At 52.9% G+C, this 12,778-nt stretch overlaps 1 protein-coding gene across 3 annotated transcripts in view; it reads right to left on the bottom strand.

Moving 5' to 3' along the window:
* Window positions 1-2,602: 2,602 nt before the first annotated feature.
* LRRK1 (leucine rich repeat kinase 1) overlaps window positions 2,603-12,778 on the bottom strand; it is a 165,229-nt gene continuing 155,053 nt past the window's right edge. For all 3 annotated transcript variants that reach the window (XM_049905203.1, XM_049905205.1, XM_049905204.1), the window contains 3 exons: window positions 10,612-11,465; window positions 9,879-9,980; window positions 2,603-7,620 (listed from right to left, as the gene is read on the bottom strand). In XM_049905203.1, coding sequence (XP_049761160.1) covers window positions 7,443-7,620; window positions 9,879-9,980; window positions 10,612-11,465 — 1,134 coding nt within the window. In that variant the 3' untranslated portion in view covers window positions 2,603-7,442. The remainder of the gene's footprint in view (window positions 7,621-9,878; window positions 9,981-10,611; window positions 11,466-12,778) is intronic.

Here is a 12,778-nt window from a genome sequence, read left to right as displayed (position 1 = left end):
AGCCATCTGTGACAACTCTGATTCTCAGAGAGGACCCTCTGCTTGCCCCTCACACCCGTCCTGGGGTGGGGGTGCCCACGGCTGGAGTGCAGGCAGGGGGTCCTGGCCCTGGTTGGGGACTGGGTGGGGGCTTTCGCACATGATTTCTCTCGGTTCTTACTCTCATGCTGCTGTTGTTGTTGTTAGCTGTCTTTGCATCAGCCCCCAACTCCGGGGCCCCCATGTACAACAGAACAAAATGCTGCCTGGTCCTGTGCCATCCCTGTGATTGGCTGCTGATCAGACCTTTGTGATCAGGGTTTTTGTTGACTGATTTTTGGAAGTAGGTCACCAGGCCCTTCTTCCTAGTCTTAGTCTGAAAGCTTTGCTGAAGCCTGTTCAGCATCATAGTGACATGCGAGCCTCCACCGATAGACAGGTGGTGGCTGTGCTTGAGGTGCGTTGGCTGGGAATCGAATCCAGGTCTCCCACACAGAAGACAAGAACTCTACCACTGAGCCACCAGCGTCACACATTAACACCGATGGGGTAAGAATCGTCATCACCGTTGCAAGAGTGAGAAACCAAGGCCCACACAGGCAAGGCTGCTTGCCCAGGTCTAAGGTGTAAACTTGCAGGACGTCAAAGCCAGCACATGCTAAGTGTTGGCCTTCGGCGGCGGTGGCAGGAGGAGCGCCGTGCCCCTCCGTAACTGTGCTTTGGTGTGAAACAGCTACTTGATGCTCCAGGAGAAGAACTATGGCCACTCCACGCTCAGCTCTCACGGTCCGCATGAAGCCCAGGGGCACACTGGGGGCTGACGTTCAAGGCCATTGTTGCAGCAGGCCCCTCTGCCCGAACTTGAACCAGAAATCTGTGAGCCAGAAGTTTATGCTGGCCAGCTCGAGAACGGTGGTAGTTAATGCTCGGTGCTCTGGTGTTGCTAATGCAAAGTGCACCTGAGCACTTAGAAACGGCACCTGCCTGCTAGTAATAGAGGCCTGCTAACTACTGGCTTAAATAAGAACTAGGCTTCCTTTTCTGTGATGTCATGAGCAACTGCAGGGTGGCAGCAGGCCTGTGTGGAGGCTCTCAGGCCAGCACAGTCCCAGCAGCTCCCTGGTCTATGGGGTGGTGGTGGGGCGGTGGGTGGGAGGGTGGTGTGTGGCTCACATTCGTGACCCTGAGGAAGAGGGCGGAACAGGGTCAGGCCAAGGACTTCCCTGCTGAGTCAGCCCCCTTTGATGGTGCTTCCCTGAAGCCCTACCCAATCGTGTCCCTGGCCAGACCCTGTCCCAGGCCACCTCCCCAGCAGGGACCTAGCACCTTGGAGCAAGCAGGCAGCCTGGAGGGCAGTGGAGGTGGCCCTCCGGGTGACCAGTCATCAGAAAAGCCACTGCCTTCCATGCTGGCTGCTGGGGAGCAGGGGGCCTGGACCCTGCAGCTGGGTGGCACGTCCTCCCAACCCAGGGAGAGTGAACCAGGACCAGGCTCTTGCACCACCCCAGCTCTGCAGGTCCACCTTACACTGGGTCTCTCTGCCTGCACCCCAAAGGCAGCCAAGTTGAGTCTGGTTCAGCAATGACCACAGGGTCAGATGGGCATGAAAGGGTTGTTGGGGAATTGGCCCCACCCTTGGGATGTGATACCCTTATGGGAGCCAGGTGCCCGCGGGGGAAAGGCCCCCACCTACCTTGTCTGGGAGTGAGGACAGAGGGGACTCAGTGTCATTTCCAGAGACCTCAGGGCCCCTTGCTGGCAGTACGGGGGCAAAGGCATTCCATAGCCTGCACTCCCGTATGGAAAGAAAGGCATCAAGTGAAAAATAAAGGGCCCGCCTCTCTATTCTGGCCCTCAATTATCCTCCCCAGCGGCAACCCAGGTCTACCAGACTCTTGGGTGGCCTTCTGGGTATTTTCCATGTGCACACAGCATGTGGTACAGCCATTTATCTCCATACACACCACGCTCTAAGTTGCTTTAAAAAGAAAACAATGCATTTATTCTGTCTCAGAGAACATTCCAGATCAGCACAGTTAGCACTGCCCCCTGCTTTGGCAGGGCCGAAGAGAATCTCCAGAAATGCACAAGAATTTTATGACTTCCGCCCCCGATAGCGGCCCCCGATAGCGGCCTCCGTTGCTTCCCGTACTGACTGACCATTGTGAGCCTCGCTGCAGGAAGCAGCCCCGTCCTCTCTCATTGGGCCCTTTTGCGAGTATTTCAGGATCAATCCTGAAAGTGCAATCACTAGGTCTAAGGGTGTGTGCATTTGAAATTTTGATAGATAACACGAAAATGCTCGCTGAGGGGAGGCCCCAACATAGACTCTCTTCCCTTCCGCCCTGGGTGGTGAGTGGCTTATCAAACTGAGCGTCGCCAACAGAACCCTTCATTCTCTCCCGTCTCCCTACAGCCCCTCAGCTATGGACCCGGTACCAGCACCAGCCCCTGGGGCAGGTCAGCTTCAGCGCTTCGGTCCCCTCACCTCCCGCAGCCAACGCACCACTGCTCACTTCGTCCATCCTCCACTCAGCTGACCAAGTGAGGTTTAATTTTTGAAATTCTTTCACTCCACCTATTTTTTAAGCAAGTTAATTTTTTTAAAATAAATTTTATTGTGGTAAAAAATATATATATAACAAAAATTTGCCATTCTGACCATTTTTAAGTGTACAATTCAGTGACGTTAATTACATTCACCCTGCTGTGCGGCCATCACCACTATCCATTTTCATTACCCAATGGTTTTTATCCCCCCAAACAGAAACTCGATGCTCCTTAAACAACCCCTCCCATGTGCCCCTCTCCCCAGCCTCTGGTGACCACTAATAGACCTTGGTCTCTAAGCACTTGTTTATTCTAGATATTTCATGTAAGTGTGGTCCTACAGTACTAGTCCTTTTGCGACTGGCTTATTTCACTCAATATATGCTTTCAAGGTTCATCCATATTGTGGCATGTATTAGGACTTCATTTCTCTTTATGGCTGGGTACTATTGGGTTGCATTACAGCCAAGAAAACTCCATGGAGCAGCTCTACTCTGTAATGCATGGGGTTGCCACGAGTTGGGGGTCCACTCGACGACAGCTAACAACAACAAGCATACAGCACCAGGTTTTGTTGACCATACATCTGCTGACCCACACTCGTGTTTCTACCTTTTGGCCATTAGGAATAGTGCTACAATGAACATGGCAAACAAGTATCTGTTCAAGTTCCTGGTGTCAAGTTTTCTGGGCACAGGCCGAGGAGTGGAATTGCAGGGTCCCAGGATAATTCTATGTGTAACTTTTTGAGGAACTACCACACTGTTTTCCAGAGTGGCTGCACCATTTTACACTCCAGTTCAAGTGACTTTTAGACAATTAGCTTATATATATATATATTTTTTTAATTACAAACAAACAAACAAGCACAAAAACCCTGGCTCTTGAGTTGATTCCAACTCATGACAACTCCATGTGTTACCGAGTAGAACTGCTTCAGAGTGTTTTCTTGGCTGTAATCTTTACGGAAGCAGATGGACAACTCCATGTGTTACTGAGTAGAACTAGATGGCCAGGCATTTCTTCTGTGGCTCAGTGGGTGGGTTTCAATCAACAACCTTTAGGGTAGTAGTCCAGATCGAAATGTTTTCACCACTCAGGGACCTAGACCATCTACTACCCCTGCTTAAAACTGCCAGTAGCTTCACTGAGACCATGCCTATCCTGCTGCGTGTGGCTGGCCCCGCTCTCCCCTTCTTCACAAGGCTCCAGCCACCCCAGCCTTTTGCCTGTGCCCCACACAACAGACTCGGTCCCACCGCGGGGCCTTTGCCCTTCCCTCAGCCCTCCATGCAAATATCTCCTTTTCACCACCCAGGCCTCAGTGCTCCTGTGCCTGCAGGCCTTCCTCAGACTTCCTTACATTTAGCCCCGCAGTCATTAGCCACCAACTTCCTGATTTTATGGCCTTTCTAGCTCTGTTATTATCTCAGTGGTTTCTGTGTTTGCTGTCATCTCCACCCACTAGAAGTGAGCTCCTAAAAGCAGAGATTCTTGTATGTTTGATTGGCACTGTGTCCCAGAGACTAGAACAGTGCCTGGCACCTAGTAGATGCTCAAGAAATACTTGCTGACTGTTAAATCTTCGCCGACGTGAGGCTAGAAAACATTTTATTGCTGTCTTCCTAACTGTTGGGTGTTGATGTTTATGGGCCTGTGTGTTTTTGCAGTTAAATTGCCCATCCCTGTCCTTTACCTGTTTTCCTACTGGGTTTCCTCTTTCTTATTGGTGAGTTTGGGACAAATAATTAAATTTGGCCTTGTGTCTCTGGTTTACAACAGCCTGGGGAATTAAGGTGCTTTTTGTTTTTCTAAAATACCCAGGCTACACTTAACCAGCTGTTGTCGATCTGATTCCAACTCATAGTGACCCTACAGGATAGAGTAGAACTGCCCCATAGAGTTTCAAACTGCTGACCTTTTGGTTAGCAGCCATAGCTCTCAACCACTATGCCACTAGGGTTTCCAGGCTGCACTTAAACATGTGTAAATAAATAGGGGCTCCCATAGGCTCACCATGAGTCGGAATGGACTCCATGGCAATGGGTTTGGTTTTTTGGTTTATGTAGGCCCTACTCTACGGGGCAGTTCTACTCTGTCCTATAGCGTCACTATGAGTCGGAATCAGCTTGATGGCAGTGGGTTTGGTTTGGTTTTTGGTACCCTGGCAAAGGACCTCAGGAAGGGAGGGTCACGATGCAGTTGATCATGCATATTCATCGAATGGATTGATCGTAACTCTGCATGAAGGCCCCAGTAATGCATATTCATTGAGACCCCAGCGACTAAGGGACCCTGGATCATGGCCTCTCTTTGGGGGTCCCTGGACCTCTCTCATCTATGCCCAGGAGAGAGTGCAGACCTGGCCTGATGCGTCTCTGCTTGTGTCCTTTCTGGTTATAATCAATGGGTAACTGTAGTACAGCTAATAGTCTCTGTGTTTTTTGAGAGTTGTTATAGGGAATTAACCAACCCACAGGGGCAATGAGCCAGCAGGGGCTGGCAGGATGGAGTCGATGTGCGTAGACCCAGCTCTGGGTGGTTGGCTGACAGAGAAAGGCTGCACGGGTGCTTGATGAAGCTTGTGACCTAGTCCCAGGGGGCCAGAGAGAGAGAGAGAGAGAGAGAGAGAGAGAGGGGGAGAGAGAGAGAGAGAGAGAGAGAGAGGCTGGTTGGTCTCAAGTGCAGGGAGCTGCACAGACTCCTGAGCCCATAGCTGGTCCGCAATGACCTGGACCTGAGTGGCCAGGGGTGTTTCCACCTGACTCTAGGTGGCTACGGACAGAGTAAGGAAGTGCCACGGACGTGGCTGGCAACCAGGAATGGAGAAGTGAGAAGGTGAAGCCTGGGTCCACTTTTACACGGCAATAGGATTCGTGCCGATTCTTCCCGTGCTGTTGCCTTCGCTCTTCCCACCTGCCCCTTTTTTAGCGCAGTACCTGCAGTAGGCACGAGCTCTTTGTGTACCAGATAAACGAGCTGTTGGTCTCTTGTTTGTGCTGCTGATACGTTTTCTCAGTGGATGGTGTACCTTACACTGGGTAACTTCCCCATATGAGTCTCTAATTTGTCTAATGTCAAGTTCATTAACTGGTTCCTATATGGATTCTAATCTTCGAGGGATGAAGTTCCCTTGAGCTGGATTGTGGCGACCTGAGGGAGGGCAAAGTGGTCTGTCCACAGGTGGCCTGAGCACAGGTGGCCTGGGCAAGGAGGGACAAGACCTGGTAAAGGAGGGGTGGGCCTCACCTTCCCCAGGCCCGTGATCAACAGTGTCTGTCTCTGCCCATGGGAACGGGGAAGCCTGCAGGCCGTGGCAGTGGCTTTTCTAGTGTCACTGTCTTCTAATCAACCTGAACGGACAGCCCTGGTGGTGGACCATCCTGGTGATGGGTGCTGGGGGCTTTCCTCTGGCTTTGTCTGTACTCAGACCTTGGGACCAAGATTGGGCTTGGGTGGCATAGAGGCCATGATGCCATTTTTACTGGGTCTGTTTATTTTCAGATAAATGGAGTCACATCTGAAGTTTGATTTTTGTATTTTAATCTTAGAAAAGTGCCAACAACTGGAACCATAGTGCAATCTCACCTTCAAGCACCTGTTCTAGGTTATCATTTGCCAGGGAGTCGACTTCAACTCATGGCAACCCCATGTGTGTTGGAATAAACTGTGCTCCAGTGGCTAATTTTTCAGAAGTAGATTGCCAGACCTTTCTTCTGAGGTGCCACTGGGTGGACTCGAACCATCAACCTTTCATTTAGCAGCTGAACATATTGTTGGCACCTCCCAGGGCCTCTCTGTCTGGGTTAAGAAGCATCCACTGGTAACCCTGCTAAAGGTCTGGGTATGTGTGCACGTGTGTGTGATTCAGAAAAACTCTCTGCTGTCATACACGGCAGTCCCCGTTAACAGCTTCACTTTTTACACTCCGCTGTGCATGTGTGCAGTAAATCTTCACCAAACGCATAATTTGGTCTAAGCCCCCTACGACATGATTTCACCACCAGCGGCCCAACCACTGAGATTATTACTTGATTTTTTTAAGTGATAAACAAGATTATTACGTGCAAACAAACAGAGCTTATGTTCCAGCTGCATCCGAGTTTATTTTTCAAAGCTATAAACACAGGCCCGTTCTGGAGTTCTCATTTATCTTGTATACAAAGAGCTTGTGCCTTTTGTGGCTGGAGAAGAATGTAAAGAGCCGAGAGGGGCCCCGGCACCGGCTCCTCTGGGCCTCCTGGCTGTGTCAGTCAAAGGAATGCATTCATCTGCGGGTTGGGCAGTGCTCCTGCCAAGGGTCCATTGGGGGCTTTCCCACACAGTACTCTCTGGAGCGAGGGACATCCGATCTCAGACTGCCGAGCCAGACCCCCAGGCCCCGGGGACATAGGAGTCTTGTGAACCATGCTGAGAGCCCTGGGGCCATGGAGGGAAAGGGGCAGGGGCCATGGCCCTCCTCCTGCCCTGCCCTGAACGCTACCCGATTGAGGGCCTCTAGTGTAATTCCATCCCAGACCTGGGGGACAAAATCGGGCAGGCCAGCTATGCTACGAAGGCCGGGCGCCCCTCTGCTGTGACCCAGTCCTGAGCAGGGCCTCCCCAAGGCCCCTGGCTGGGGGAGGCTGTGGTGGCACCCCTGGCGAGTTCCCACCTTCTCCCCTTTGGGATGTAAAGCCAGGAACGGGGTCGGGGGGGGCGGCGGCGGGGGAGGCCAGGGCTGCCCAGCAGACTCTGCCCTAGTGAACTGGACCACCCTGAGCCCCCGCCTGGCTGGTAGCTTCCCAGCAGCTCCCAGCAGCAGGCGGTTTGGGAGAACTCAGTCCATCTTCTGGTCCCTGAGGGCTGCAGGCCTGGCTGGAGTGGTCAGGCTACACCCAGCCAGCCAGCCTCGTGCTGGCCTTCCCCAGGAGCTACCTTCTTTTGCGTGTGTAGTTCTCCAGGCGGCCCAGCTCTTCGTAGGACTGGTAGAAAATGTCGAACTCCCTGGCACCCCAGGCCCTCCAGACAGCCAGGCACCACTCTGAGTTCTCATTTTCAAAGCCACACACCACAGTGTCCTTCGCCACCACGGCCGCATCCACCAGCACCCTGCAGAGAGAAGGGGTCTGTGTGAATCTGCAGGGCTGGCCGGGCCAGGACCCCCCTGCACCATGTGGGGGTGGGCTGCACATGGAAGGGGCATCCGTGCAGCCCCGCTGGGCACCTTGGATGCGTCCATGGTCTGTTCCGCCCTCCCTGTGGTCAGCCTGCAGGCTCACGAGGTCTATAGACCTGCTAAGGGTGTCACTTCACACTCATGGGGACTGTCAGGCCTCTGACACCACCAGAGGGCATTCTCTGTGACCCAGTGCCCATGAGAAACCTCACCTCTTGACCGCCTGCTGACAAATGGCCCTGACAACTGCTGCTTTAGCTCAGGCCCCTACCGCTGTGTCCCATGTCATTCTCCCTTGCTAAGCTTCACGTGCTCAGGAAACGCAGGGCAACATATTAAAACAGACACACCTGCTGCCAAAAAGCCATCATCTATTTACATTTTTTTGGAGGCCATGGATGTTGTGAATGACATGTGTATACCACCATTTCCCTCTGGGCCCCAATGGACAGCCCCCCTCAGCCTCCCTGGCCTAGGTGTTGCCACGGCGGGGACCTGAGGCCCACCTCCCTCCAAGCCCAGCAAGCTCGCGTGGTCCACCCCTCCTCGCCTGCCCACGTGTCCTTGCCTGGTGCCTTATACATCATGGTATGAGTGATAGCCAGTGGCAGAGCCTGGCCTCCCGATCCAGGCTCTCTCGAGCTTGCATGTGATGTAACAGACCAAACCCGTTGCTGTGAAATTGATTCTGACTGGTGGAGACACCACATGTTACAGGGTAGAACTGCTCTATAGGGTTTTCTTTGCCGTAATCTTGGCAGAAGCAGATTGGTAGGCCTTTTTCCCACTGGGTGGGTTCAAAAATGCCAAACCTTTCATTTAGTAGTGGAGCGCAAACTGTTCACGCCACCAGGGACCTTTACGTGGTGGACACTTGCTAGCTATTAGCGGAGGGCTTGAAGGTCTCAAAAAGCTGGTGGGCCCAGGTTGCAGGCTTTTTGGCCAGGCAGCTTGGCCTCTTGCTGGGCATAGCAAATGTGCCTGGCTCTTGGTAAAACCCAGTGTGGGGAAGTGAATAGAAAAAAATACCAGGTGACGATTCAGGGACATTGCTGGGAGGCAGGGTGAGCTCAACAGACCTGGGCTCTGCCAAGCACTTGCTCCTGAGTGCCCACCTGCAACCAGGGAGTACGTCAGCCCCAGGTCGCCACCCACAGACTCAGCTGGGCTCGGAGTCAACCCTGATCTTGCTTCTACAAGCCCACCCTGGGCAAGGGTCACTGGCCCCAGTGACCCCCTTAGGAAGCTGCTTGCTGGCAGCGAGAGTGGAACTGCCACGTATGTTCCCTCTGTCATTGTCTTGCTCTGGGGGAAATGGCCACATGGGATTTCTCCAATCCCCTTGGTTCCACCTAAAATAAAAGCCAACTGATTCACTAGCAGACACGGTGAGAATTCACACTATGAAGAAACAGACCCAGGGTCATGTGGAAGTGCTCCAACACACACACGCACACACAGACACATGCACACAAACACATACATGCACACAGGCAGAGAAACACACAGACACACGTGTCTGCATTGCGGGGCTTTCCATGAGGAAGACTTACTGCATGTGGCCCAGCAGCTGGCGGGTAGGGAGTAAACACTACTGGCTGCTGAGGACCCTGGAACTGCTGCCCGTGGGCATGCGTCGCCCAGACTCACACATCTCCCCAGCCTCGTATACGTGTCCTAGACAGACTGTCCTGGCCTGGCACAGCCCCGGCAGTGCAGTCTGGCACCTCTCCTGGTAGAATCCACCAGCAGATGGGGAGAGAGCTGGGGCTGAGCCCCAGGCTTGGGGATGGCACAGGTGGGGTGTGCTGTACAGACTGAGCCCCGCCTGGTGCAGTCTGGGCACCTCGGGAAGGGCTCTCCTATTTGGAACGAGGGACAGTCAATCACCTGGATCCGCATTTCAACTGCAGTTAAACTCGGGCCCTGGAGACATGTTCCAGGTGGGGCACCTGGTACACAGGTGCACTGAGCACCCCAGAAACAGGTACCTATGACTGGTGGTGGATGCTCAGACTCAGCTGGCATTTGCTGAGACCTAGCAGCTGCCCAGGTGGCCCCATCTCATACTCTCTTTGCCTTAGGGGCCAGCTGGTGGCTGCTGACGTTTAGTCGTGGGAATGAGAAGGCAGAGAGGCCGTTCTGCAGGGACCAGGAGGAGAGCTCCAGGTTCCCGATGCCCCCGCCTTACCCGTGTGGGTTCAGTTCTCGGGCCTTCAACACGGCAATGACGCGGCCCCGCTGGGCGCCTGACTCCTTCTCCAGGCCAATGATGATAACATCTCCACCACGCCTAAGAAACCGAAACCGAAAAGGGGAAACATTTGTGCACGGCCGGCCTTCCCAGGGAAAACGGATCGGGTGTGCAGAAAAGCATGTAACAAATGTGCTGGCTCTGCTCAGGGATTGAGTTACCGAGAGGGCACAGAAGCTGAGGCTGGGAAGAAGTTTCCCAGTAGGAAACTTAATCTCTAACAGCCGCGGTTCTCGTTTTGTTGTACTTGAGTGCTCTGGCAGGGAGATGAGCTTTGGTGCCACCTTATTATAAAATCTGCTCAAGACACTGCTCCAGATTCCGAAACGGGGTAAAGCCCTCATAGAAGAACAGCGCTTGATGGGCCTCAATGCTACCTTTAAAGAAGCCTTCCCAGTGCCATCACGTTGAATCTGACTCCTGGCGACCCTATGTGTGTCAGAGTAGAACTGTGCTCCATAGGGTTTTCAATGGGTGAGTTTTCAGAAGTAGATTGCCAGGCTTTTCTTCTGACATGCTTCTAGGTGGACTCAAACTGCCAGTCTTTCAGTTAGCAGCCAAGCACTTAAATGTCTGCATCACCCAGGGACTCCAAAGAAGCCCCAGGACCCCTCACTCTGTCCCACTGCTCAGTGTGGCCTCTGCAGGTGTGTCAAGTTGGGTAACTTACCTGGGGACCCAAATGAGGTCTCTCACAGCAAGGATCTTCACGGCCTGCAGGTGCTGACTGAAGGCGTCCCCGTCCACGGGGCTCAGCTCCTGCTCAGATCGATCCGAACAAGCGCCAGGCTCGTGCGGCTGATCCAAGTCCTCGTAGTCAGTGGAGGAGACGGGCACGCTGGAAGAGCTCACCGGGGAGCTGGGCAGGCTGGCGGGGGACCAGGCGGCCCGGCGGGGTGGGGAGGAGGAGTAGGAGGACATCGAGCAGTAGTCAGTCAGCGAGTCCTGGTGGGCCAGGATCTGCGTGCCAAGCTCCTTGCTATATATGATGCTCACATCCGCCAGGCCGTCCCCCTCCAGCTCCTGCGGGCCTGCCGCGGGGCAGCCGGGGGAATCCGGGCCTGCGGGGCGGACCGGGAACATGTCCCGCAGGGGGTTGGGGTCTCCACAGAAGTACCGGGCGCACAGCTGGTACGTGGCCGAGTGGTACATGACCAAAGAGTTGGCCTTGTCGTCCAAGCACCAGACCACCTCCTCACCCCTGCACTCGGAGCTGCACACGATGGAGGTGACCACCGACGGGGCGGAATAGGGCTCCAGCCGTCGGCGGATTTCCAGGGCGGTGCAGTCGATGACCAGCAGGCCCGGCCCATTGCTGTACCAGACCTCGGAGCCGCTGTTGACCACTTCCATAGCCCTCACGGGGTAGGGGTTCTGCCGCGCATCCTCGTCCGAGATGCTGAACTTGGACCTGTTGGCCGTGTGGGAACACAGGTAGCAGAAGCTGTCGCCTGGGGCACCCCGCGTCACGGGAAACACAGCCACCAGCCCGTCTGACAGGCCTGCCAACACCAGGTAGGAGTTCTGTGGGGAGAGGACAGTGAAACGGATCATTTCACACCCTCCAGGGCAGAAACAAGGTGGCCTTGAGATGCGGCTCCACGTACCTGAGGCACCAGACACACATTCCGAGTAAGGCCTTTTGATTTTTTTAACTACCGCTTGGTATTTTCCTTTTCTTTCTTTTTTAAAATAATTACTCATTATTTTTTATTAAGTCCCCATTTTCCCCTTCCCCTACCCCTGGTAACCACTAATGAACACTGGTCTCCATGCTTCTGCCTACTCTAGATATGTAAGTGAGATGTACGCTATTTGTCCTTTGAGTCTGCCTTATTTTACTCGGCACAATGTTTTCAAGGTTCGTCCATGTTGTAACAGGTATTAGAACCTTCTTTCTCTTTATGGCTGAATATTCCATGTACATGGTATATTTTGTTTATACATTCATCTGTTGATGGACACTCGGGTGGTTTCCACCTTCTGGTTATTGTGAATAATTGTTGTTAGGTGCCAATGAGTCGGTTTTGACTCATAGCAACCCCATGTACAACAACAAAACATTGCCTGGTCCTGCGCCATCCTCACAATTGTTGCTATGTTTCAGCCTATTGTTACAGCCATTGTACCAATCCATCTTGTTGAAGGTCTTCCTCTTTTCTGCTGACCCTCTACTTTACTAAGCATGATGTCCTTCTCCAGGGAATGGTCCCTGCTGATAACATGTCCAAAGTATGTGAGATGGAGTCTCACTATTCTCGTTTCTAAGGAACACCCTGGCTGTACTTCTTCTAAGACAGACTTGTTTGTTCTTTTGACAGTCCACGGTATATTCGATATCCTTTGCCAACATCATAATTCAAAGGTATCGATTCTCCTTTGGTCTTCCTTACTCATTGTTCAGGTTTTGCATCTATATAAGGGGACTGAAAATACCATGGCTTGGGTCAGGTACACCTTAGTCTTCAAGGCGACATCTTCACTTTTTAATAAAGAGGTATTTTGTAGCAGATTTGCCCAGTGCAATACATCGTTTGATTTCTTGACTGCTGCTTCCAGGGGCTTGTGAATAATGCTGCAGTGAACACTAGTGTACAAATAATCTGTTTGAATTTCTGATTTCAATTCTTTTGGGTATATACCTAGGAGCAGAATTGCTGGGTCATATGGTAATTCTATGTGTAAGTTTTTGAGGACCTGCCACACTGTTTTCCACAGTGGCCGCACCATGTTAGAGCCCTACCAGCCCTGCACAAGGGCTGGTTTCTCCACATCCTTGCGGCACAGCAAGCCTCTTGTTAAGGTCGGGGCTGCCTATAGGAGGTTCTGGACGTGCT

The sequence above is a fragment of the Elephas maximus genome, chromosome 13 (genome assembly GCF_024166365.1).
Source record: "Elephas maximus indicus isolate mEleMax1 chromosome 13, mEleMax1 primary haplotype, whole genome shotgun sequence".
Lineage (NCBI taxonomy): Eukaryota > Metazoa > Chordata > Mammalia > Proboscidea > Elephantidae > Elephas > Elephas maximus.
Note: the sequence above shows the minus strand (reverse complement) of the source record. Positions and strands in the feature narration are given on the sequence as shown.